This window comes from Colletotrichum siamense (assembly GCF_013390195.1).
Source record: "Colletotrichum siamense strain Cg363 chromosome Unknown KSG_Cg363_contig01, whole genome shotgun sequence".
In the NCBI taxonomy this organism is placed as follows: Eukaryota; Fungi; Ascomycota; class Sordariomycetes; order Glomerellales; family Glomerellaceae; genus Colletotrichum; species Colletotrichum siamense.
This window is the reverse complement of record NW_023501014.1, coordinates 4,861,229-4,885,206: the sequence shown is the minus strand read 5'-3', so window position 1 is coordinate 4,885,206 and position 23,978 is coordinate 4,861,229. Positions and strand designations below refer to the sequence as shown.

General features: G+C 52.9%; 7 protein-coding genes across 7 annotated transcripts; 5 read left to right on the top strand and 2 right to left on the bottom strand.

Annotated features, from left to right (window-relative positions):
- Positions 1-64: 64 nt before the first annotated feature.
- Positions 65-1,492, top strand: MAK11 (the record flags this gene model as incomplete). The annotated part of the gene is made up of 1 exon (XM_036633062.1): positions 65-1,492. One exon carries the CDS (start codon positions 65-67, stop codon positions 1,490-1,492), a length of 1,428 nt encoding a protein of 475 aa, XP_036501603.1.
- A 4,255-nt stretch (positions 1,493-5,747) lies between these two features.
- NSG2 lies at positions 5,748-6,946 on the top strand (the record flags this gene model as incomplete). Its single annotated transcript, XM_036633061.1, has 3 exons — positions 5,748-6,518; positions 6,570-6,895; positions 6,943-6,946. 3 exons carry the CDS (start codon positions 5,748-5,750, stop codon positions 6,944-6,946), a joined length of 1,101 nt encoding a protein of 366 aa, XP_036501602.1.
- A 527-nt stretch (positions 6,947-7,473) lies between these two features.
- On the bottom strand, positions 7,474-8,018 carry CGCS363_v001211 (uncharacterized protein; the record flags this gene model as incomplete). The annotated part of the gene is made up of 2 exons (XM_036633060.1): positions 7,474-7,661; positions 7,790-8,018. 2 exons carry the CDS (start codon positions 8,016-8,018, stop codon positions 7,474-7,476), a joined length of 417 nt encoding a protein of 138 aa, XP_036501601.1.
- Positions 8,019-12,094: 4,076 nt separating this feature from the next.
- On the top strand, positions 12,095-13,753 carry LONRF1 (LON peptidase N-terminal domain and RING finger protein 1; the record flags this gene model as incomplete). The annotated part of the gene is made up of 1 exon (XM_036633059.1): positions 12,095-13,753. The coding sequence occupies one exon, from the start codon at positions 12,095-12,097 to the stop codon at positions 13,751-13,753; it is 1,659 nt and encodes a 552-aa protein (XP_036501600.1).
- Positions 13,754-14,873: 1,120 nt separating this feature from the next.
- Positions 14,874-16,053, top strand: CGCS363_v001209 (uncharacterized protein; the record flags this gene model as incomplete). Its single annotated transcript, XM_036633058.1, has 3 exons — positions 14,874-14,996; positions 15,048-15,248; positions 15,298-16,053. The coding sequence occupies 3 exons, from the start codon at positions 14,874-14,876 to the stop codon at positions 16,051-16,053; spliced, it is 1,080 nt and encodes a 359-aa protein (XP_036502550.1).
- A 385-nt stretch (positions 16,054-16,438) lies between these two features.
- CGCS363_v001208 (uncharacterized protein) lies at positions 16,439-17,472 on the bottom strand (the record flags this gene model as incomplete). The annotated part of the gene is made up of 2 exons (XM_036633057.1): positions 16,439-17,362; positions 17,416-17,472. 2 exons carry the CDS (start codon positions 17,470-17,472, stop codon positions 16,439-16,441), a joined length of 981 nt encoding a protein of 326 aa, XP_036502551.1.
- Positions 17,473-21,797: 4,325 nt separating this feature from the next.
- On the top strand, positions 21,798-23,541 carry UBP1-0 (Oligouridylate-binding protein 1; the record flags this gene model as incomplete). The annotated part of the gene is made up of 5 exons (XM_036633056.1): positions 21,798-22,163; positions 22,295-22,390; positions 22,442-23,089; positions 23,149-23,278; positions 23,342-23,541. 5 exons carry the CDS (start codon positions 21,798-21,800, stop codon positions 23,539-23,541), a joined length of 1,440 nt encoding a protein of 479 aa, XP_036502546.1.
- Positions 23,542-23,978: the final 437 nt, after the last annotated feature.

Sequence of the window (23,978 nt, the reverse complement as noted above, 5' to 3'; positions counted from 1 at the left end):
GATCTAGCGACAGCCCCAAGAACCTTCCAAATTCTAAAACGGACGACCGCGAAAGACGACAGAAATGGCTGGCAAAAGAAAGAGAGTCGAAATAGCGAGCGCGCCTCCTACGAAGGGCGCTACGCCTGTGAAGAAAGCCAAGCCAACCACGAACGGCTCTGCTTCGAAAGAAGACGATTCGGCCGAGGAGTTGACAATCCAGATTGTCGCCGGTTCGTACGATCGCGTTCTGCACGGTATCACCGCTACTATCAAGCCTGAGGGGACGGTCGATTTTGCCGACACATTCCTCTTCAGCGCACATACATCTGCAATCCGCGCCGTTGCCTTGTCGCCTATTTCAGCTCCCATTCCCGGCCAGAGCCAAAAGGTCCTGCTGGCATCAGGAAGCACCGACGAACGAGTCAATCTGTACAACCTATCTGCGCATCCCCCGAGCCGGAAAAGCCAGGAGCTTCTCTCCTCCGTTGCTCCCCGCCCTATCCTCGAAAACCCCAAGAATCGCGAATTGGGCACGTTGTTGCATCACACATCGAGCATCACCAAGCTGGTGTTTCCTACGAGGTCTAAGCTACTTTCTTCAAGTGAGGACTCGACAATCGCCATCACAAGGACAAGAGATTGGTCTGTTTTGTCGACCGTTAAGGCGCCCAAGCCCAAGGTGATGGGCAGGCCCAGTGGTGACACTGCTCCTTTCGGCGGAACGCCTTCTGGCATCAACGATTTCGCCATCCATCCCAGTATGAAGTTGATGATCAGTGTCAGTAAGGGCGAGAAGAAGATGCGGCTGTGGAACCTGGTAACTGGCAAGAAATCTTCTGTCTTGGAGTTCAGTCGAGAGCACTTGCAACAGCTCGGAGAAGGAAGGCATTCGACTGGTGAGGCTCGCAAGGTGGTCTGGGGTTCGGCGGACGATGAGCAAGAGTTTGCGGTCGGCTTCGATCGTGATATCGCCGTGTTTGGCATGAATTGCGAAATCAAGTGCCGCGTCATGCCGGAGCCTCGAACCAAGATCCACGAAGTTTTCTATGTTCCTGTTGAGGGCGAGACGGAAGAGAGCTTCTTGGCTGTATCGACTGAGGATGGCCGCGTCCTGTTCTTCTCTACCAAGGAGAGTGACCTGAACAAGGCCGACGAGGAGGGGAAGCTATCTACAGCCAAGTTGATTGGCCAAGTCGGCGGCAAGGAGGCAGGTGTCTCGGGCCGCATCAAGACGATGGCCATATTGGAGACGAAGGAAAAGGACTCGACAGCTTTGATTGTAATTGGAGCCAGCAGCGACGGCAAGGTACGAATTTGGAAGGTCGGCGTGAAGGAGCTTGTTGCAGGAAAAGGCAAGCAAGTAGGCAGAACATTGGGAACCTACGACACACAAAACCGCATCACATGCATGGCAGCGTTTACGATGATACCCCGGCCGGAGGGAGTGGAGGAGAGCGAAGACGAAGCCGAGGAGGACTCTGAGGATTCCGAGGACGAGGAAGACGAGTAGTTGCATGTAGCTATGTGATTTGGATGAGAATAATATATCAATTCAAGAACTGCGTCAATCTGACTTTTCGGACTTGGGTGCACAACTTGCCTAGCACGCGGCTTGCAAAAAAAAGCGAACACTACATACGTTACCACCACACTTCCCCTCACCACCACCAAAAAACCCCTACTTTTCGGATACCTATTAGTCACCTACTTCTTCCTTATTTATTCTATTAATTAATTTATATATAGAATAGGTCGTCAGTATTTCAATACGCTAAAAAAAGCAAAGATCTAAAGTATAGTTAATTATTTGTTATATATTAACCTAATATACCCTAAGTAGCAGATTTTTAACCACTATAAGGTTAGCTACACCTCTAGCTATAAGATCCTAGCTAATAACTTATGCTACTTCTATAATAGTACTCTAATAGATAAAATATATAAGTATAAAAAGCTCCTATTTAATAATAATATTAATAAAATAGAGCGATTATTATAAGATAATAAATAGAATACTTAAACCCTCTCTTAGTAGACCCTTCTTACTAAAGCTAGCCTTAAAGTTAACTACTATTAATAAATAGTCTAATAAGTAATAAATACCTTTAGCTACTATAAATATATAGCTTACTATAAAAACTAAATAAGCCTCTATACTATAGAAGATTATATAGCTAAAGCTTATAAGTTATTAGAATAGTTCCCTAATATATCATACTAACGCTAAGTTTATTTCTCTAATAAATACTACTTTAGCCTAAAACTAGAAAGTAAGATTTATATTATTTAGAAACCTAATAAGAAGTACTATAATAACTACTACTAAGAAGTTAACCCCCCTTAAGATAAGCATTATAAATAAGTCTATATATAAACTACTATTAGCTATAAGTTTAAGAGTAACTTAGTATTCTATAATATAAGTAACTATAATAATAAGATATCCTATAAATACTATATTAATTAGATTCTTAAGCTTTATATTAAATACTAATTTAAACGTAATAATAACTTTATTCTTAAGGAAGATAGTAATTTAAACTATAATCTTTTAAAAAAGAATAAAATCTAAAACTAAAAAACTACTTATAAACTAAAGTTCTACTTTAACTATTATAATAATTTAAATTAAAGCTTTATAGAGAACTACTAATCTATCCTAAAAGAGATTATAAAGTAATATTTATACTAAAATAAGAGTGAAGTTTATAAATTAGCTAAAGAAGCTTAGAGGGATAAACTTAGTAAAATAATAATTAATAAGTAAGTAGATTTAATACCCTAGAGACTTAAAGAGACTATCACATAAGAGGGCAAAATAACCTAATTTTGATATATATATTATAATTATTTCAAAAGATTTAATTATATAGTAAAAAGTATTATTTTAATACTATATTTATTAGGTTCGAAAGGGGGGTTATAGGTGTGGTGGTGGGTGTAGGGCTAAAGTGTTCGCTTTTTTTTGTAAGCTGCGTGCCTAGCCGGCACGATGTGATGAGGTGGCGGAGAGAAGAATGGGTCCGAACGACCGTCGGCCGGCACGGCGTCAGAAGATTGGCTCGTGCGGGAGTCCCGCTGATCGGCGTCGAGAGTGTCTCGCATCAGTCTGCAGGTGGCATGCTCTTCCCAGCTGTGTTTCTGGCGCACGAGTGCTTGCAGTTGAACGCTGAAAGCCTTGGAGAGTCCGCGGACATGGAGCTGCCAGTGCGACGTTTTAATGCACAACGGTTTGCACAGTTCCCCATCCCCAAAGGCTCTGGAGGATTCGATGCTGACCCTGATGTTGAAGACTACAGTTAAGAGAGGTCCGCGCTCGCCAGGGCTGACGAGGGAAGAGAAACGAGCAGTTTAGGGCAAACGCAGGCTTGGCAAGATAGCGCATACCACACATGCGTATGTAGGCCACAGACGGGGTAGCACGTTTGTCTCTGGTTGAGACGAAGAGGCGCGTCTAGTGTGCAATTCAACCGTGGGAGGTTCACGTGCAGGGCAGTCTGTGCGGGCGGGTTTTACGATGTGCGTAATGCATAGAGGAGGAGACATTGACATTCCTGAGATGCCTTTGCCCCGGGCCGTTGAATGAGGGAGCGCGACGAGGCAATGACTACTACACTAGAACCCGGCGGGGAGTAGGGCTGCCGCCAGTTCCCGCTCGTCCTTCGTGTTTGTTTCTGAGCGTTGGCTGCAGATCTGAGATGAGTATTATTAGAGTCCCGTTCGAAGGGTCTTTTCTCCTCTAGCGGTGAAGCTTTTTTTCTCTTCTTCAAAAAGGTATGATGCGTGCCGTCCCCGTTTATTTTCTCAACGCTCGCAGGGGCCTTGCGCATTGAGGGGCTAAATACGCGGACAGCTCACATTCAGGGACCGACGGGGACGGGCAAACTAATTGGCTGACTGGTTCCGTCTCAATCTCTCTCTCCCGTCTGACCCGAGACTTGTTCGGAGGTGCGTATTCGCAGATTCATCCGTCGATAACCTTGAGGCATGGACCTTGAGTATGAGGCAAGGGATAATTCGTCGCCGTCACAGTCGTAGTCACGGGGACAAGGGACTGGTGGTTTAAAGTGAGGTACTAGTCCAGCTTTGCAAAGTTAGGTAGGTATTGTGAAGGGGAAAGAAAACACACCAAGGAACCCGGCTGGTTGCTCAAGGGAACGGAGGGGACGGACGCTGGAGGGGGGGGAGCAGGCTAGCAGAGTGTGGGGTAGCGGCGAATCAGGTGGCCAAGAATGTCATTTCAGGACCCAATCTGGCGTGCACCAGTCATGTGGCTCCACCGGAGACAATCCCATTGCATGCAGCTGCGCCTTGGCGCCAGTCCCCTAGCTCCAGCCTCCAGCCTCCAACCAGCAGCTAAGGGGGGAATCTTTGCCTGTTCAGTCTTTCCGCCCACGGGAACTTGCAGAGGGGAGGATTCGTTGAGTCTGGTCGAGTCCTTTGGTGTCTCGCTGCAGCTGCAGGTATGTCTGTCTTCGGGCTTGTTATGTTGTGTTATGTTGACTGCAGTAAACCTATGGATGCAATGGAACTGAGCTGCTGCGGGTGCCGTACCATCAAATGGAACTGACGAGTTGCAGGGTAGGCACCTCATGGTGGGTCTACATAGTAGAGCTGGAACACTATTCGTGCAAACCTGCAAAGCCAGACATGTGAATATTTCTCTTTTCCTCGCCCGTCCCTCCCGCTCTCTCTTTCCCAGTCCCATTCTCCAGTCGAGTCGAGTCCAGCCCATCCTCAAAGAACCCCTCCTTTCTGGTTATTCCCGTCCCCCTTCTTCCTGCACAACTACGGCATTGTGTTGCTGCACCGACTCCTCCGCTCCGGAATACATTACCTGCCGCTGCCGGGAACACCCAAGCCATACAGCGTGGAGACCACACCACCACCACGCCGAAATCCCCCCTCTCTCTTTCGCGTCGCCCGCATCTGTTTTACCGGCTTGTCTACCCTCTCCGTCCGAGAAACGTGCCATAAGCGATTGCACGTAGCACGAAGCACGCACGCAGAAAAGTGTCAGTCGTAGCAACCTGATACTGCGGTGGCTGCCGCGGGATACGGGTCCCGACGCCGATAGCTCGTAGTCTCCGCGAACTGACCTCTAAGAGATCATGCCGTTGCCGCCTCCTTCATTCCCGTCACCCCAGCATTAACTCGCCTGCACTGCTGTCAGCAAGACGCATCAGCATACATACCTACAGCATCGCTCCCCTCTGAATTCCATATCTTATTCTTCCTTCTTTAAGATCTTCCGTCGTGTCCGCATTCGCAACGTCTCTCCTCGCCAACGCACCACTATCTCGCAGAGGACGCCCTGCATCAGCTCCTCTGAGCTACCGCTGCCGCCACTCCTCCCTCGTCTCGTGCCGCTGAGTCGACCCTCGACTGCCCAGCGAAATTCCGTCCTCGAATGGCAGTCTCACACACTTTCGACGGACTTTTCGCCAATAACTAATCCTCCTCCGTTCGTCCAATCCTTCGCCATCTTACATCGTATCTTGGTTTGAGGAGAATCGTATCTGAGCCACGTGAGACGAGACAATCTTCTCCTCGTCCGAAGTAGTTCGGTGACGACAGCAAAATCCTCCCGGTCCTTGGTCAGCAGAATTAGACTTACTCGTACATTTCATTTTTGCCGGCAACTCGAAGGCGCACCGTCATTCCTCCCGTGAGCACATCATAAAGCCCCAGCGCCCACCTCGGTGAGAGTCGTATCAACTTCCTGCTAACAGCCTCAGTCGCAGAGCATCTCTCAACCGAACGTCATGTCTGACGACGGACCCCCTTTGTTGCGGCCCATTCCCCGCCGCCCCTTCGACTTCAACTACACAAGCCCTACTCCCCCAGAAGACGCCTCGTCCTCCCCAAGCCCGAATCCCGAGCTTGACTTCTCGAGATTGCACAATGGCCAAGCTTCGTCGGATTCTGGCTCCTTGCCCCGCGCGCAGTCCATCATGAACTTGACGTCCTCCACGTTATTTGGCATATACTCTCCGACGACCTATGGGAGCCGCGACGGCAACGAGAGGGACGAGCCAGATACACCATGGGGAACAGGGGCACAAACCCCCATCAAGCGCCCTAGCGTGGACGACACGACATTCGAGCTCATGAAGGATCGCTCGACTCTGCTGCGCCGACGCTCCTCATATCGTGGTGCCAAGCAGCCACCGCCCTCAACTGCAGCCTCTACGCTGTTCACAACCTTCAGAATAGCCCTTCTGTTCATCATTGGCATGGGATACGGTGTTATGGTTACTCGGTTGCAGAACGAACATCGATTCTCGTCATTCCAGGTCGAAAGCATCATAAAACCAAGTTATAACTGGCAATACCTTTCATTATGGGGTCTGTCGGGCGTCGTCCTCGGCGGCCTGCTCCCTTGGTTCGATGGTGTGTGGGAGGAAACATTTGGAAAGGATGAGGAGATTGCAGAAGAGAGGGAAACCCCGTCTCCTGAAGACGCCAGCCCTGTCAAGGACTGGGCGTTAGTTGTTCGGAGTATCGGTGCCTTTGTTGGTATTGTTTTTGCCATTGTGAGTCACTCTGTCTGCACCGTTGGGTACCTGAAAACTGACAACCAACAGCGTAAACTCCCATGGGCCTCCACCCTCCAGGTATCCCTAAGTTTGGCTCTGGTCAACCCATTTCTATGGTATTTGATTGACCGGTCAAAACCCGGCTTTTTGCTGTCCATGGCAGTTGGGGTGACGGGATCGGCGGTGCTCCTGGGCATCAACCCCGACGTGATGCCTACCCCTTCATCCCTCACCTACCGGAACGAGTCTGAGAGGGCTTACGCGGAGCCCATGACGCTGGGCGGTTTGGCAAGCCAGGAGACCATCGAGACGGGGATTTGGATGTTGAGTGTCTTGTTCTGCAGTTGCGTCTGTTTTGGAAACATTGGCAGGCGGTTAGCTATCAACAAGTCAGCCACCGCACGGGGTCGCTGGGCTGGAGTTAGATGAGGGCCGAGATATCAAATTTATTTGCTTCGGGACTCTACGTAATTACGGCTGGCTGGTGGTCTTCTTGTATGGATTGGCGTCGTCGAGGATACGGAACGGTGGGCATATCAGGTACAAGTTGTGAATATCGACTACGAGTAGTAGAGTGGCTTTCAGTAAAGAACAGCCACTTGTGAGAGAGGCGCAGCATCTATCACATAACCGAATCGTGGACACTCATGCCCTGGTTATGCAGGCAAACCGCACTGTTTCATCACGCGAGCCTAACCTGGGCAACTCTGGTCAGCACATCACCAGGTAACGACGCGACAGAATCAATTACTACATCCTCCTCTTCGCCGTGTTTTCCCTCCATTCTCCGTATCCTTTCTCCATATGCCTTGCTAGGCATCCCTTTGACGCTCGCTCTAGCTGTGTCAATGTTGCGCAATGCCCACTGCCTACCATCCTATAATGATCCCTCGTCGTGTTTTGCTTCCTCCTTTTGCTAGTCTCTATTTTAATGGGGCCTAGGATTTGCTGGCTACCTGGCCTGGTTGACGACTTCAACAACGGCCTGGGATTTGGAGGTGACATCGCTGCCGTAATCGACTTGAGGAAGACCCATCATGGTCAGGAGACGCGGGGTGCTGACCAACTCATTGACGGTGACGGCTCGGCCGCAAACATCGGCAAAGGATTCGGCGGCAGCGGCGGGGCCGGTTGACAGACCTGGGATCCCCATGTTAGTGGGAAAAATTGCTCTCTCGGCATGGCCCGCGCGGGTGCGGGTGCGAGTGTGGGTGCAGGTGCCTGGTGAGTTGATGCACTGCCTGCCGCCTTCACGGGGCTGTTCTAACCAGATTGCTGCCGGATCTGCTCCGGGTATTGCACGGGCTCGCCATCCCGGATGTGGTCGAGTTCGGTCATGATATACCGGGACCTGCTGACAAAGTCCCAGACGTGAAAGAGTCCACGGTGGGGGTTCTCAGGGTTCCAGGCCGGGTGGGCCTCGATGGCGATGATGAGCTCGGAGAGCCGTTTGATGATGGTGGCCCGGACTTCGGGGGAGGGAAGTTCAGCTGACATTTCGAATCGGGAGTTTGGGTATGGTAGAAGAGTTGTCGAGGCAGGGTTTAAGGGGGAAGACCAGGTGAACCAAAACCGTTGTCAAGCGATGCTGTAAGCAGACAGACAATCACTGGACGAAGGTAGCCAGACGTTAAGGGAGCTGATGATGGAAATCGAAGACGAAGAGAGAAAAAGAAGAAGAAGCGGAAGTTTGGATGCTGATGCTGACTGAATTAGCAGTCACAACTCAAGTTTCCTAATCTGTGACTTGTCGGTGAGGGTAAGCAAGGGTTTGGAACGCGTTGCCGCGTAGATGTGGCATGTTCCCATCGCACAGACTCAGCTAGACAACAAGCCACCGCCTTCGCTTTCAATTTTTAGGTTGCGTTTGCTGGGGGGGAACCGAGAATCCAGTGGGGTCGAAATGGCGGGATTGGGCTGAATGGAGGGGTTCGAGGGGTTGATGGGGTCTCGATGGCTGGTCCAGAATCGAAGATCTGGCCCGATTCTGGAAGCTCAGTTGCGAAGTCGATATGACGAATCTCGGATATGGCTGCACAGATAATCATGTTGTTGCAACGACAATCAGCCAACCATGCCAGCCTCCGTCAAACTCCCACGGCCCCCCCCCCCCCCCCCGGGCAATAAGCCACACGATCTTCGTACATGCTGTGAATGCGACACAACTAGGTTGGAATACATCTCGAGCGAGGCAACGAGCCTAGTCCTGTCCTCGACGTCCTAACAGTATGCAAGCCCTCGGACTTTGAATCGGAGACTGGGATCATGCAAAATGTCCGGTGAGAACCAAATTATATCGGGCAGCCTGTGAGGCTGAAGCAGCGGAACAAAAGAAGTTTCTGCGTAAGAGCTCGTCTCGCATTGCTGTTGTGGGTAAGGTGCTCGTGAGACGGCGCTACAGTGGTGCTGAAGTCTGGGGCGAACTCAACCTAGCAATTCTTGAGAGAACTGGATCAGCGCCGATAGTGGTTAGGCCGGGACACTCGGATTCCTCGCAAGCGACCACAAGGCTATCAAGTTCGTGGTGAGGCAGGTGACGGCGCACGCGGCGGCATCGGCACGCAAGGCGTTTGTAGACAGCGGTAGGACCGCGGGCGGCTAGTTGCGTGGCAACAGAAAGGGCGTGATAGCTTCGTTTTAGTGCCCCAAACAGACATACGCGTTCCGTCAGTAGCCTTGTGCGCCGCTGCGCCACGACAATGGTTGGGCGAGGCTGAAATCGAGATTGCTGCTCGACGCGTCCTAGACCGTGAAGGGTAGTCACGTTGACCAATAATTGTCGAGGTTTGGGGGTAGCCAGAGTCCCGAGGCCGTCCTGGTTTCCTGTCCGGGACTGCGATCAGCCGTAACCAGGGCTAACAACTGGAACTAGGGTCCATCAGACGACCGAAGCTGACCAAAAAAGTCATGTTGCAGATGCTCTGAGAGATCCGAGACACGACACATCAGTCAAAGGAAGAAGAGCGACTGGGACAACAGCGACTGCGCTTGTCAGGGCCACGGGGATTGCCTGGGTTCGTCCCCGAAGGCGTTTCGGGGAGGGGATATGCATAACGTAAGGCAGGGAAGGTACAAAGGGCAAGTGGTGTTGTTGGCGGAGGCAAAAGTAGCGCTGTCATGACGCACTGGATCTGAGAAACGAGGTGCATCTAAGTGGGCGCCGCAGCGAACAGGGCGACGAAAAATGCTGGACCCTGGGCTTGTACGGGCTGTCTGGGTGCGTGCATGGGCTAGCGTCGATGGCTGGACATAAGAGAACGGAGCAGGATCGTTTTCTGCAGTTGTGATCACTTCATCAGAGGCATCTTCGTCCGACTCAACCCAGAGGAAAAAACGCAGTTTCTGTGTGGGAATACGGGCCACGGCCCAAGGTGTTGTCTCCGGTTTCCCTGCTGGACGAGAGGCGTCCGTCCAATACCAGGTACCGTCCAAGTCGCGGTACTTCTCGGTATGGATTGGGAGTGTCGACGGCCATGCTTGCTGATGTCAGGGTCCTGGGGCTTGCTCGCATCGAGATCTCTGGTTGCGGCCACACGAATTGGCAATGCCGAGAGTGGTATTCCGCCGTGGCTGCGAGATTACTGATTCTGCAGTTTGGTGGAAGTTGGCGAACGGGTCTTCATCCCTTGCATTAGATCCGTCCTTCTTTATTACATACAGCAACATCGATAACAACAACCACAAACCCAAGCCCGTCTGTTTGCTGCGTGTAATCCGCATGGAGATGTCCTGACCGAGGTGCTGAAGAGGGCAAGAACGTTCTTTGCTCGAAGCTACACTCTCCCGCCCGCCTGACACTTCGCCTTGCCGGCGAGATAGAGTCTAGTGCCTGCAGCGGCAGCACCTCAGAAGCAGCCCGGGCAGCCAGCCACACATCGGAGGCGGACCGCAGTCCGATACAAGTGTCTTACTGGACGTCCACGAAGTAGTCACGTGGCGTAAAGAGGGACGTCTCACTCAATGGATGAGGTAAGCAGCTGCGTTGCACTACCTGCCTTAGATAGGTAGGCACCTTCCACTGCTCAATGGCGTCATACAGTGTACCGTTGTGCTGGAATCCGACACTTGGAATCACGACTTCCTGGGGCAGCAAGAGGCGAACAATCAACAAACCAGATGTGTACACGGACAAGTAGTGTAGAGCAGCAGTGCGGCAAGAGACAACATCGAAGGCGATGATCAGGAATGAAGAGACAGATGCCGAGTTCAGTAATGTACGGTCCAACGTCCCAACCATACTTGGGTGTTGTTCTACCAACCTAAGGTAAGGTAGGTACCTACCACATGCTGGGTCCCGCCCAGATGGCGGTAGCGTTTTGTTCAGAACGCTGCATCTCCACTGCAATCGTTGGGTCGGTACGGATTGGCTTAGTGGCTGACCCCAAGCAGCAGTTGGGTCGTTCTTGTTACCAGCAATTGATCCGCCCGCCGTTGAGAGAAAATGCGAGCAAGCACCTGGAATCGTGTTAGCGCAGTGCAGCCAGCCGAACGACAAAAGTCAGTCCCCTCCATTCAGACCCGCGGTGTCGTCACAGCTAGCCCAGGATTCGTCTACTGACAACAGGCCGCTAAACCCTTATTCGCCTAGACGCAAGGGGCCCCGTCCAGGGCACTTGGAAAGCCCGCCCATGCGCCCTCGTCGCCTGCCGCCAGAACCTGGGAACTTCAAAGTACCGGTACTTGACAGCTACTTTTTCCTGAACATCGACATGGGCCGCCGGGTCTGTTGCTGTCCGGGGGCGGCTCTCTTCTCTTCTTTCTCTCAATGTTGCGCGCGCGCGCGCCGATGCCTCCTCCCACTCATCCAGCAGCAGTGCAGATGTTCTTGGGTCTCGACTCGCATCTTCTCTGGCTGGCCTCTTGTCTCTGGGATTGGATTGGGTGGCCACCGTCTCTTAGTACCCCTGCTCCTGTTCTCTCTACCTACTCATGCTCTTGCTCGCAGGCCCCTGACCTACCTTTCTCGAATTTCATTGACCTCATTGCACGGCCACACCCTCCCAGAAACACCCCTCCAAATCCACTCAGACATCCAGCGGATTGGTAACAGGACGTTAAATGTATGACGCCTGCCTGCGAATCTATTCCATCGTTACTTCGCGCTCCAAACGTACTCTTCATATGCTATCCACGCCTACCCGGTACATGCATGCCAGCACTCCTCCAACATCTAGCTCCGGCCCTCGGTCAACTAGCTTCGCCGGCGCCCCTTCACCTGGCCGCTTTTGATCTCGTTCAGGCGCATCATGAGATCCGCTCGTTCCTGTAACCACTGCAGCTCTGATGATCTCGCATATATGACCCCTGGTCGCTATCCCCCCGTCACTTCCCTGCTGCTGGACCACTCATACGTCCAAGAGCTTACCGGAAAAAACCACCACGAACAGTCGTCTGCTTTGGACACTTGGCGACAGCACGCATAGAAACACCGAGAGGTTACCACAAGAGAGACTTTAGAAGAAAGACGCGGAAAGGGTCAGCTTGGAAGTAGAGGCTCCGAGACGAACCGAAACCCTCCCAGATACCCCCGAGACGAATCACCCACGCCAGCGCCGTGCTGGTGGAGACGCTTCATGTCCTCCGACCAGCCCCGGGTCGTCGAGAGCAGACCATCGGCCTTGACGTCCAACCCGGTGCACGAAGCCGAGGACGAAAAGGACCATGGCACTGTCGAACGCCCTCTGCTGGCCGATCAGGTTCGAGATATTATTCGCTTGATCCAGTGCCGGAAGTGCTCGCGCCCGCTCCGAGAGCCCGTTACATTCCCTTGCGGCAGAAGCCTTTGCAGAGAATGCCTCCCCGAGACGCACGCCCGAGAAAACATATCATATCCAGCCACACCGGGCAGATTACAAGGCTTCGAATGTCCCTACCCCGGATGTGGTCGCAACCATGCGGTGGGCGATTGCGGTGTTGACGTTATCCTCACCAAGGCAGTCAACAACTTCAAAGCAGAGATTGAGAAGGCAAGGATGGCGGAAACAGTCGCCGAAATCTCCTCTCACATTATCATACAACCACCAAATCATGGCGAAAGCGACACGAAAGAGCAAGACCATGAGACGACGTCGAGAGTCATCCGTGGGGGCCCGCTGATCGCGGTTTACACACTTGCTGAAGAGGGCGATTTGGACTATAACTCTGACATTGCCTTTGCTGAAGTATCTTCCCATGGTGATGAGGCCGCCACTCTGGACACTAGGACTTTCTCCAAGGTCAAGGAATCTGTCAGGACAGAAATGGACTGTCAGGTCTGTTATGCCTTATTTTACGACCCCTTGACGACGGTCTGCGGCCATACCTTCTGTCGTTCATGCCTGCATCGGGTGCTGGACCACTCTTCATACTGCCCCATATGTCGGAGGGGCCTCTCGGTCAGCCCTTTGCTGTATCGAGAATCTTGTCCGTCAAACGAGCACCTCAAGACTATCATCCAAACCTTTTGGGCCGACGCAGTCCTCACTAGAGGCGATGCCTTGGCCGCCGAGGCATTGAACAGACATCGGGAATTTGACATCCCGATATTCGTTTGTACGCTTTCATTCCCCATGATGCCAACATTTCTCCACGTCTTTGAGCCACGATATCGACTCATGATTCGGCGAGCACTTGAAGGCGATCGAACCTTCGGCATGGTCCTTCCACAGCGGCCGCGCACGGCCAACGACACTCATTTCAAGGAGCAAGGTACTTTACTGCGGATCGTGAACGCGGAATATTTTGCCGATGGCCGTAGTCTCATCGAAACAACTGGCATTTCTCGGTTCAGGATCACAAGACATGGTATATTGGACGGGTACCTGGTAGGGAAGATTGAGAGGATTGACGACATCTCCATTGCGGAGGAGGAAGATCTGGAGGCGGGTGAAACACAACTAGCTCTGGAAAGATATGAGAGCGCCAATACACATCAAAGCGAGGACTCGACGACAACGCCCCCTGTTACAACCACACCCGAAGATCTTTCAAAGATGCCAACGAGCGAGCTATTGTCGTTTGGCGTGTCATTCGTTGAGAGAATGCGGCAACAAAGCGTGCCTTGGCTGGCACAACGGATGCTCGCAATCTATGGAGAATGCCCCAATGATCCGGCACTATTTCCTTGGTGGTTTGCCAGCATCCTGCCTGCTAAGGAGTACGAAAAGTACAAATTGCTCGGCACGAGGAGTGTCAGAGAGAGACTTAAGATCTGCTGCGGCTGGGTCTTGGAATGGGAGTCAAGTAGATGGTAAGTGTCCCTTGCCCAACTCAAGCTTTGCTTTGGCAGTCATCCCTGCTTTTGAGTTTGATCGCATCTTTTTTAAACTTCGCTTCGGTTCAAACTCCCCCACGGGGTTGAGGCTGAATTGGAGGTGTCGCTGCCCCCGTTTGCTTGTTATCAGACAATGAAACAGACGGGCTAAGGTGCAGAATCTCTCAGGGGTGCCCTTATTGACGGCCGCTCAGGTCCCTCTCAGACTGCAGAATCTTCTGATGCCGGGGACTAGTCCAGCCATCGGTACTGCATGTCACACGCGAGTGGCCTAGGTGTTTTATGCCGGCCGGGGCCAAGGAAGCGACAGGGGCTTGCGGGCGCTCTCTGTGCCATGCCTCTTGAAGGAGAATATATACAGGAGGATGAACATGTTTTCGCATTTGCATGGTAGCATTGGGCATGAGCTAGGACACTTCAACGCTTTACATGACGATACAGATACCAAAATTGGGCTATGCAAGTATGCTACTAGACAGCGATGTCTAATGCAAAGTCGAGGACCACTGCAATCTTTCGGAAGTGAATCATCGTTCTTCACGTTGTTATGATGTGGCGTCCAAAAGGTATCCGAAGTCTCCGGACGTCAAGACAGGTTACAGTTATCTGCTCTTTGAGAATGCCTCCCAGAAGACATATTAGTCAAGTTAGACATTTTCTGCGTGACATGGTTCAATCATTACTTCAACACGAGCTCATGTTCATATTCGATGGCATATGAGCCAGAGATGGGCGGCACTCACAAAACACAGGAGTGGTTGGCTGAATGGAGGCATTGGAGATTATGTCCACATACTTTGGGAGGCAAAATGACGTGCGGGATGGGAAAGAAACAGGGGCTGGCGCGTGAGTTACTCTTGCCCAAGACTTCATCAGTCTGCTCTTTCATGTCAATCACCGTCTAGGTAGGTCACGCCGCTCTTGCCTTTTCTGCCGAGAACCAGTAGCACCTTCCTGGCCGAGTGAAAGACAAACTCTTCTTTTTCGTTTACCAGTTCGAAGAAAAAAACTTGCTACTACATACCTCGCCTCTTCCCACCTAACCTCCATACTTCACATTCTGCACCTCACCACCACACGGTGCATCGTGTCCGCCCATAATGGCACCCAAACGCAAGCGCAAGGCCACGGTCAAGACCTCGCAGGCTCCCAAGGACCCTGCTGTGACCTGCTTGACAGAGAAGGGTGCCGCCAGTAACCATCTCCAAGTATTGCCTGGAGAGGTACGTGTGAACCCCCGAAACTGGGACGAGACAAATTGACTCGCCGTGCAGATCCGCCTGATGATCTACTCTTTGGCAGTAGTACAAGACGAACCCATTCGGCCTGTCCAAATCGAACACAGGTCTAACAAGTTCAAGACTGCTCCACTGCTGCCGAAATCGCGACAACAAGCAGTACGCACCTTTACCAGCTTACTTCTCAGTACTCGATTCTTTTATGATGAAATCTTGGCCCACCCGTTCTTCTACAGAGTAAGTCAATGCAGAGCTTGGCGTTGGCGGTATACTGACCTGGCGTCAGGAAAACGAGTTCGCCTTTCCTTCAGTGACATCGTTGCACATCTTTCTTTCGGCTCTGACGCCAGCTCGTCGCTCTTCGCTATGCCAAATACGCCTCGGCATCATCTCGTGGTGGGGGGTTTGCCTGCACGGAGAAAAGACTGTGTCACTGACAGCAGACATGCTGTCTCACTGTACCTCGCTGCGTAGTCTGAAGGTCGACATCGGCATTACCACCGGCATCTTGTATCCGACGCCAGCGACATGGTTCGCAAACCGTCGACAATCGGGGCCTACTTCCTGCATGATCAGTCCCAATTCCAAGCCATGGGCTGCACTACGACGCATTAGAAACCTACGGCACTTTGAAGTGTCATTGCGATGCCGCTTCTGCGAAGATTCTCTTGTTGCTGGCTTGATATCGGGTCCTGTTATCTGCCAAAGCCATCAATTCCACAAGGACAGAAATAATCTGGAACAGGAGATACAACTTCTTCATGTCGCCTTCTTGGAGATAGCAAAGGATGTTTGCACAAAAAGTGCAGCGATCCCTGTGAGCGGAAGGCGACTGACAGAGGTCCTGGCCGCTTCAAGACTCGATTTTTACGGTGAAGATAGGGTCCGGCAAGATCTACAGGCCGGCATGGTATCCAGCAGAACTCGAGGACGGATGAAGCGTCTGGAGACCGCAGGCTCTACTAATGGGGTTATACCCGGTGCCAAACTTAACCCCAAATATCTCGAGGTGGATGAGTACCAGGGTGAGGAGGACCAGTAAGATGACAAGAAAGAATGAGGACGAGGGTCAAGACGATGGCACTGAGAGAAATGATTGGGCAGTGCCGCAGATAGAGATAGGGATACCAGGTAAATAACGACAGCCGTATCTGATACCAAATGAATCCTCAGGATCCGATGCCATTACGAATATGAACGAGACAATGCTCCCATAGTGCCGTATATGGAAATGGGCACTTTCAGCCAAACTCGAGGCGACTGCTCCATGAGGCATACTACCGGCTTCCAAAACCGTCCTAGAACCTCTGCCAAGGCCCACGTTCTTTCGCATCGCGTACTGCGAGGCCACCCACAAACCGTAAGAAACACACCTGGCCAAAGACGCCGACACTCCCAAGCAAGACAAAAGACTCGTCTCGTGGTGGTCACTGTATCCCAAAAAAGGCATCGTCGAACTTGCCATGCTCCATCTCCGTCATGTCGCCAAAGTACATATCATCGAAGGTGCTGCCGTCTCCACCGTCGCCGCCCATGTTCATGTCGAGGTCCATTCCATCGAGACTCGTGTTGCCATCGAGGTTGAAGAGGTCATCCAAGTTTGTTGAGTCCTGCTTCTCCATTTTGCCTTCGGCAGGCTTTTCCTGGCCGGCTACCGCCGCTGCCGGCGCACTTGCTGCCGGTGCTGCCGGTGCTGCTTGTGCTGCGGTGTCGGATTTGGCGTTGTTGGCATTGTCCGGCGGGAGCAGGTTGTCGAGAGACAGGAGATCGCCGCCCATCTCGCCAGAACCGAATGACATATCCATGGCGGCGTCTTGAGACTGGGGTTGGCCCTGAGAGTCGTTATTTGGCGGGGCAAGACTAAATGTCATGTCGGTGAAGTGGAACTCCGAGTTGCTTCCTTCAGCCCCGCCGCCGCCCGCGTCTCCTCCCAGGCCGAATAGATCGTCCATCGGGGCCTCGGGGGCGCCAGACTGCGGAGGCTGTGTGGCAATAGGTTCGGTCTTTACCTCGGGCTTCACGTCTCCCATGGGCGCCATCATAGCCGGAGGTGCCGGTGCCTGCTCCTGCTTGATTGCCTGCGCAGGCTCTACCGGCGGCTGGAAGCTGACGCCCATGTCGGGGAAGGGGGCCATCGATGGAGCCGCGCTCGGCTCTGCGGGGACCCTATGCGGGCCCGAAGCTTGTGTGAGCTGGGCCTTTTGGTCGGGAGACGGCTCCCTGGATGAGGAGTCGAGGTCGATGGCCATTGGTGACTTTGTCTGCGCATCGACCGGGGCCGGTTGTTGAATTGGTCTTCTTGCCTCCTGTATCCTGTCCAGATCTCTTTGCAGAGCTGCCTTTGCTCTGATCTGCCGCATTGGTCAGAGAAGACACATACCGATTTGACAGAATAACGACTCACAATTTCGCTCTCCAGGTCATCTAGCTTCCAGTGGAAGCTTTCAATAATTTCCGGCATCTTTGTTTGGAGGGAGATGTGAGCCTGAAGCTGGTGCTTGCCATCCTTACCCCAGGCTTTCAATGCCTTTCCTGTTTGTACGAGCTATAAAGAAAAGGAGTTAAGTAAGCAGCAGTCCTTCCAATCAGTCAAGATAGGTGCAATTAACCGCGTCATTGATGAGCCCATGCAGAGCCTCTGCAGGATCCATATCGGCCGGCTTCGAGGTGACCATCTCAGTGGGATGTACCGGCCGAGCCCCAGTTTATGTGGCCAGGTATACAAAAGCTGTTCGAGCTGGTTGAAAGGGTGAGAAGTATGAAGGTCTCGTGGAAGTCGGCCTCGTCAAGTCGAGATGTGTTGTGACAAGTCGCTTCGATGCTTGAATTGATGCCCGGATTGATGCCGAACCAAGGATTTGGCAAGCAGATGTGGATGTGAAAATGGCGTCCTCAGTGAAGCCGTGTTCAACACAGTGAAAGCCTAGGCCCCTAATCTGCTATGACGACAACTGAGAGTGAATGTGGTTGCTGAGCGCTGTAAGTGGCACTGATTCGACAAGTCATCAATGTTTGATGTCGTTTGAAGCTGTCTACCGCCAACCTCCGACCTCAATGGCGGGGATACGTACCGCGCGCAGAAACAGAGAATGAACGGAGAGGCCCGAGCAGACAAGGTGGGTCCAGTGCCGAGAGACTGCAACCTCAGGCTCAACCGATCGCTGTAGTCCGCGTAGTTGCGCTAACGCACCCGCTGTTGAGCTCTCTCAGCGCCAACCTGGCAGCAGTGACCCCGGCACGGGTGTAGACGCAGACGTGGGATGTTCGAGCTGGCACGGCGGGCAATTGTACTGCGCGGACTGGCAACGCCATATCGACTGTACCTTACCTTACCTAAGACCGGTAGGTACACTAGGTACCTGAGGCAAGCACCGTACCGCCGTAGGGCATTTCCCCTCTCCCTGATCGCCCGCTGTTAGTGTTGGTTGTGTCTCTCGTCCCCCACACGTGCCTTCCATGCATCAGATCAAAATCTTGGGACGAAAGGCAATTGAAGGAGGGGAGGGGGGCTTTCAGTCGACTTGAAACATGGAAATGCCATGTGGAAAGCTCGTGTCTTGGTCCCTAGAATCGAAAGCTAAGGGCAACCGGCTACGCTCCTGTGAGAATCTCGGCCCATTTCAGCGTAACGGCGTGTCCCGACTAGTATCGTCTGCTTTTGCCCAGGAACGCTCTCTTCCGTATCCGTGCCATGCAACTCGCTACAGAACGGCTAGTGTTGGAAGCATGAGCAGCCTTGCGCGGGGATGCTAGACCCCAAGGAGGGGAGCAATCGGCTCATCTGGCATACGCTCGATATAAACCAATCAACGCGACGTCTTTCCGGGATGCAAAGCAAAGGCTCTCAGATGTCGTTGAGGGGCCGTTGTTGCGGATGAGTAGCGCCCCGGGAAGGTCGTTAACGGTAAACGGAGGTATGGATAGCCCTATCTGTGGCGCGATGCAGCGGATTAACTCAGCTGATGAGTGTTCGTCCCATCCGTGCCGGGAGCCCTTCTCCCGGGAGATTGGTCGTGTCCTGCAACACAGTTTCGTAATCCAAACCCTCGGTCACCGATGTCTCTTTCTTCTGCAGCATGGGCTGGCTGCGAATTTCCTTTAGTGGGAGGTGTCGTGAGGCTCAATGGCCACTAGAAGCATCTTACAACCCCCCAACTCCATCTAGTGCCAGTGGACACCTTTCCTTCTTGTATAAAGAGCCGCCTTCCTTGGACACTAGATGTCCAGCATCGCCATGCGGCGCTTTATTGTTCGTTACTCGATCGTAATGACCGTGGGGATGGACGAGGCAGTAGTGCGACGAGAAAAAAAAAAGAGGTAAGTGACCGAGGCAGGACCAGGAATATCCATCCCACCTTGACGGAATCGTTCGATTTTGTGAAAATTCCATCATTTCTGCACTGGCGTTAAGCCCCTTCCTATATCGACTTGTTTGCAGCCAGTGTTCCATGCCATGGCCGGGGCTTCCATTGACTCAAATATTGCTCGTCAGCGCACGCATTTCATGCCTCATTCGAGCTCATCTTATGGTGCTTCTTAGCGGTTGGCGACCTCATCTAATGTGACGCATTTGAGCCACCGCGAATAACCGACCCCACATATACTATGGAATTAATGCTGCCTAGGTATATGCGTCGTCTTATGGCCACCCTCACGGTCTTCAGTACAGTGTGTTCCCGAGGGAGCCAGTTGATTACGGGCAAGCAAATCGCCTTCGCCATCCCAAGCGGCCGGGCCTGGCTCGCTCATGGGTTGTCGTTGACAGCTGTGCGGCATGTCTTCATGGTGCGATACGTAAAGTTCCACGTTGTCAGTGTCAGTCAGTGGCAGTAGGTGGCTTCATACCAGAGAAGGTCTAGCGTTAGTCGCTTAGGCTGGATCTATCTGTTGCAGCAACACCCCTTTTTTGCTGCCATCCCATCTGCTCACGCCACAAGCCCTGACCTACCTTACCGGGAAGCTCGACCCAAGTGCCCTCGACATTGGGGGCTCGGCGTTGAGTGCGGGATGCGACAAGTACAGTGTACTCGACGTCGGCGGCAAGCAACAAACAGACGAAGGAGGTAAAAAGCCCACGCCGCTGAGTGACCAGCGACTGGCACCCGGGTTTTAGGAGCACCACCCTGGGCCGACTGGGAATAGGGGACAGCTGTGTCCATTGGACAGGCTCGCAGGACAGGCAAATGCCTGGCACTGGGCTGGGCTGGACGAGACCTTCAACGGGCCAATCTTGTCTTCTGGGGCCGGTGGTGGGGATTGAAGACCCATCACATCCATATGCTGAAATCTGGAAGTGCGCTTAGAGGAGGTACCTATTGTTGGAAGAAGAGTGCAGCTGTACTGAGGTAAGGTAGGCAGGCACCCGGTAGGTAGGTAAGGTAGTACCTTCGACAGCAGGCAGGTAGGTGCCAGGTGTGATGCTGCGCGCGCTGGTGCTGCAGCACTCGATCCTCGTCCAATTGCACGTTGAGAAGGACAGGATATGCACCGGAGGCGCTGGGAAAATCTGGCTGCACACTTTGCATCCTGCAGGGCTGCGTGGGCAAGCAAGTACTCATGCGAGGCCAGGTAGGTAGGTAAGGTGAGGATGTGTGCAGTGAGCTTCGCAGGCAAAGTAGGTACGGATACGTAAAGTAGGTAACGTATAGGTAGGTAGGCAGGTAGTGTAGACAAGACAGGCAAGGCAATTTGGTGTTGGGTTGTTTAGTGCTCCAATCCTGGGATGATGAAAGTCCCCTCATTGCCCGCCTTCTTCTCCCTCTTTCCATATGCTCCCCTTCCCCTCCGCCGGCCAGCCCCCTCCCCATCGTAGAATCTCCTCTCCTCTCCTCCTCCTACTCCTCCTCCTCCTCCTCCTCCTCCCCTCCACCAGCAACCTCCTCTCCCGTCTCTCTCCTCGGATCGGTTTTTGTCGCAATTCCTTTCAGGGATTTCCAGTCCTCTTCTTTCCTGCCTGTTTCCTTGGTGCTCGTCTCCGCTCATCATTTCAAGTCGTCTAACACCGGTGCAAGTACGCCACAGCTGGAGCTACCACCCGCAGCAACGGCCGGTACAGCACAGCACAGCACACAGCACAGTCCAGCGCAGCGCACTCAAAGTACTTTGGAGCTTCTCAATCTCGGCATCTCTCTTATCATTCGCCCTTCCCCTTGTCTCTCTATCCGCTTGAGCGTCTGCCTCTCTCTGTCTCTTGTCCTGTCACGTTGGGTCGACGTCCTTTTTAGCTGCCACTGCTCATCCCGTCCCCACGTCCACATTTTTTCCAAGAGACTTTCGGCTGCCTTCCACCTCCAAGTCAGAGTCAACTCAAAAGTCGTTTGACCCAGACCGCCAGAAGACTCGACCTCGACCTACCTCCTGGCACTGGGACGAGTCGACACGCCAACAACAACTCGACTCCTCTTCCTAATTGTCCCCACCTCTTTTCTCTCCCTCTCGCTCTTTTGGCCTTGTTGCTTTGCCTTGCGTTGGGGTTCTAGGGTCACGTCAGACATTCGGGGAACACTCTTCAGTACCAACACCACCACCACTCCCGCCCCTCCTTACGCCACTACCCAGCTACGAACAATCGACCGCCTGCTTTCGAAACGACGAGTTTGCTGCTTCGCTGTTCCAACTGTCAGATTGCGCAATAGACTGCTCCAGACTTCTGCTTCTTGAGTTTTCTGACTATTTGCCCTAATATTGCTATCGACCGTCAGTACACACGAAGTCGACGCTGTTCCAATCAATCTCTCGAGATCCAAATCGTCGCGCGATCGCATCCTAATACCGAACGAAGGGACAATGGCCGACAACGGTGCTCCCAACGCGGCGCAGCTGCCCCCTCCTCCTCAGCCGAACGCCGGTGCGCCAGGCTATGAGAATGGTCAGAACGGCCAGTCCAACCCGGCTCATATGCCGCCTCCGCCTCTGCACATTCCTCAGAACACCAACCCGATCCCGACTGCCGTCACATCGCCTCTTTCTGGCGTTGACAAGATTATGTCGCCTAGCAGTGCCGGGGGATTCGGCCGCCGCGCGGCTCCCGAGCCTAACAAGCGGGCGCTGTATGTGGGAGGCCTGGACCAGCGTGTCACTGAGGACGTTTTGCGTCAAATCTTCGAGACGACGGGCCATGTTCAGAACGTCAAGATTATTCCCGACAAGAACGTGCGTATTTGATCCATGTATACACTGTGGGCGGAGATGCCGCTGGCTCCGATGAGTTTGGCGTCAGCTCTGGAAAAGCCTTCTGCTTCTCCTTGGCCCTTGTTGGAAGATTTGCTGACTTTGCGCCAAAGGCAAAGGGCTACAACTATGGGTTCGTTGAGTACGATGACCCTGGTGCCGCTGAACGCGCCATGCAAACCCTGAACGGAAGACGTGTTCATCAATCCGTATGCATTGCCTAACCCCGCCATGCCACTCGGAAACTGACCAATTAACAGGAAATCCGAGTCAACTGGGCATACCAGTCCAACACCTCCAGCAAGGAGGACACATCCAACCACTTCCACATCTTTGTTGGCGATCTTAGCAACGAGGTCAACGATGAGGTTTTGACGCAGGCGTTTTCCGCCTTTGGTTCTGTCTCGGAGGCCCGTGTCATGTGGGATATGAAGACTGGACGATCTCGTGGGTACGGTTTCGTGGCTTTCCGCGATCGTCCTGATGCCGAGAAGGCTCTGAGCTCCATGGATGGTGAGTGGCTCGGCTCACGCGCCATCCGTTGCAACTGGGCAAACCAGAAGGGCCAGCCATCCATCGCACAGCAGCAAGCCATGCAGGCTATGGGCCTGACCCCCACGACGCCGTTTGGTCACCACCAGTTCCCGGCTCATGGCGTGGCCAGCTACGAGGTTGTTCTGGCCCAGACGCCGTCGTGGCAGACGACCTGCTATGTTGGTAACCTGACTCCGTATACCACCCCCAATGATGTCGTCCCGCTTTTCCAAAATTTCGGCTATGTCGTCGAGTCTCGTTTCCAGGCCGACCGCGGGTTTGCCTTCATCAAGATGGACAGTCATGAGAGCGCGGCCATGGCCATTTGCCAAATGAACGGCTATAATGTTAATGGACGTCCTCTGAAGTGCAGTGTAAGTTTGGATCACCCCAAATCGAATTGGAGAAGCAGCACTGACGTTCTTTTGTGAAGTGGGGCAAGGACAAGACTCCCAACCCTCAAAGCGCTGGCTTTGACCCCTCCCAGCAGGCCTACAGCCCGCAGAGTGCCTCCGGACCAGGCTACCCCGGCACCCCGACGGCATACTTCCCTCAGTATGGTGGTATGTGCTCGAACTCGGACTATAGCTCGCGCATCGGTTGGAACTAACAACATTCTCATTCAGGTCAGTACGGCGGTCAGCATGGCAACTTTGCCGGCCCGACTGCTCAATCCCCGGCCGGTTACGGAGCACAGCCGATGGGATACGGCGGACCCCAGAGCGCAGGAGGCTACGGTCGTGGTCAACAGCCACCCAATGCCCAGTGGCCCCAGGGTCCTCAGGGACAGAACTTCAACAACGGCTTCGCCGGATACCAGGGCTAGATGTTCGAAACGGCCTGGGTGGCAAGCCAGAGCGTATCGCCATGCGTGTTGGTTGAAACAAGCACATCTCTCACTCTCTATCTCTCTCTCTCTCTCTCATGCTTGCGCGCATACACAGCGATTGCCGGGATTTAGGGGTATCTTTGAGGAGTTCTTGATGTTGTTGATGGCAGAAATGGCATGACTAACCCATCTCCCATGTTTTCCAAAAAAAAACCATTTCTTGCCAAGGCGTCTCTCTATCTCTCTCTGTCTCTCCTTTCATCTGCGATGAGGGACATGTGTCGGTTTCTCTTGTGTGAGCACTTGGAGTGCGATGGGGCCATCATGTGCATTTTCCGGAATGTTCTTTACTACGTCTTCGTATTTTCCTTCTACGGCCTTAAGTGATTCCCACAAAGTCACAGATATTTCTTCTTCTTTCCTTACGCGGTCAT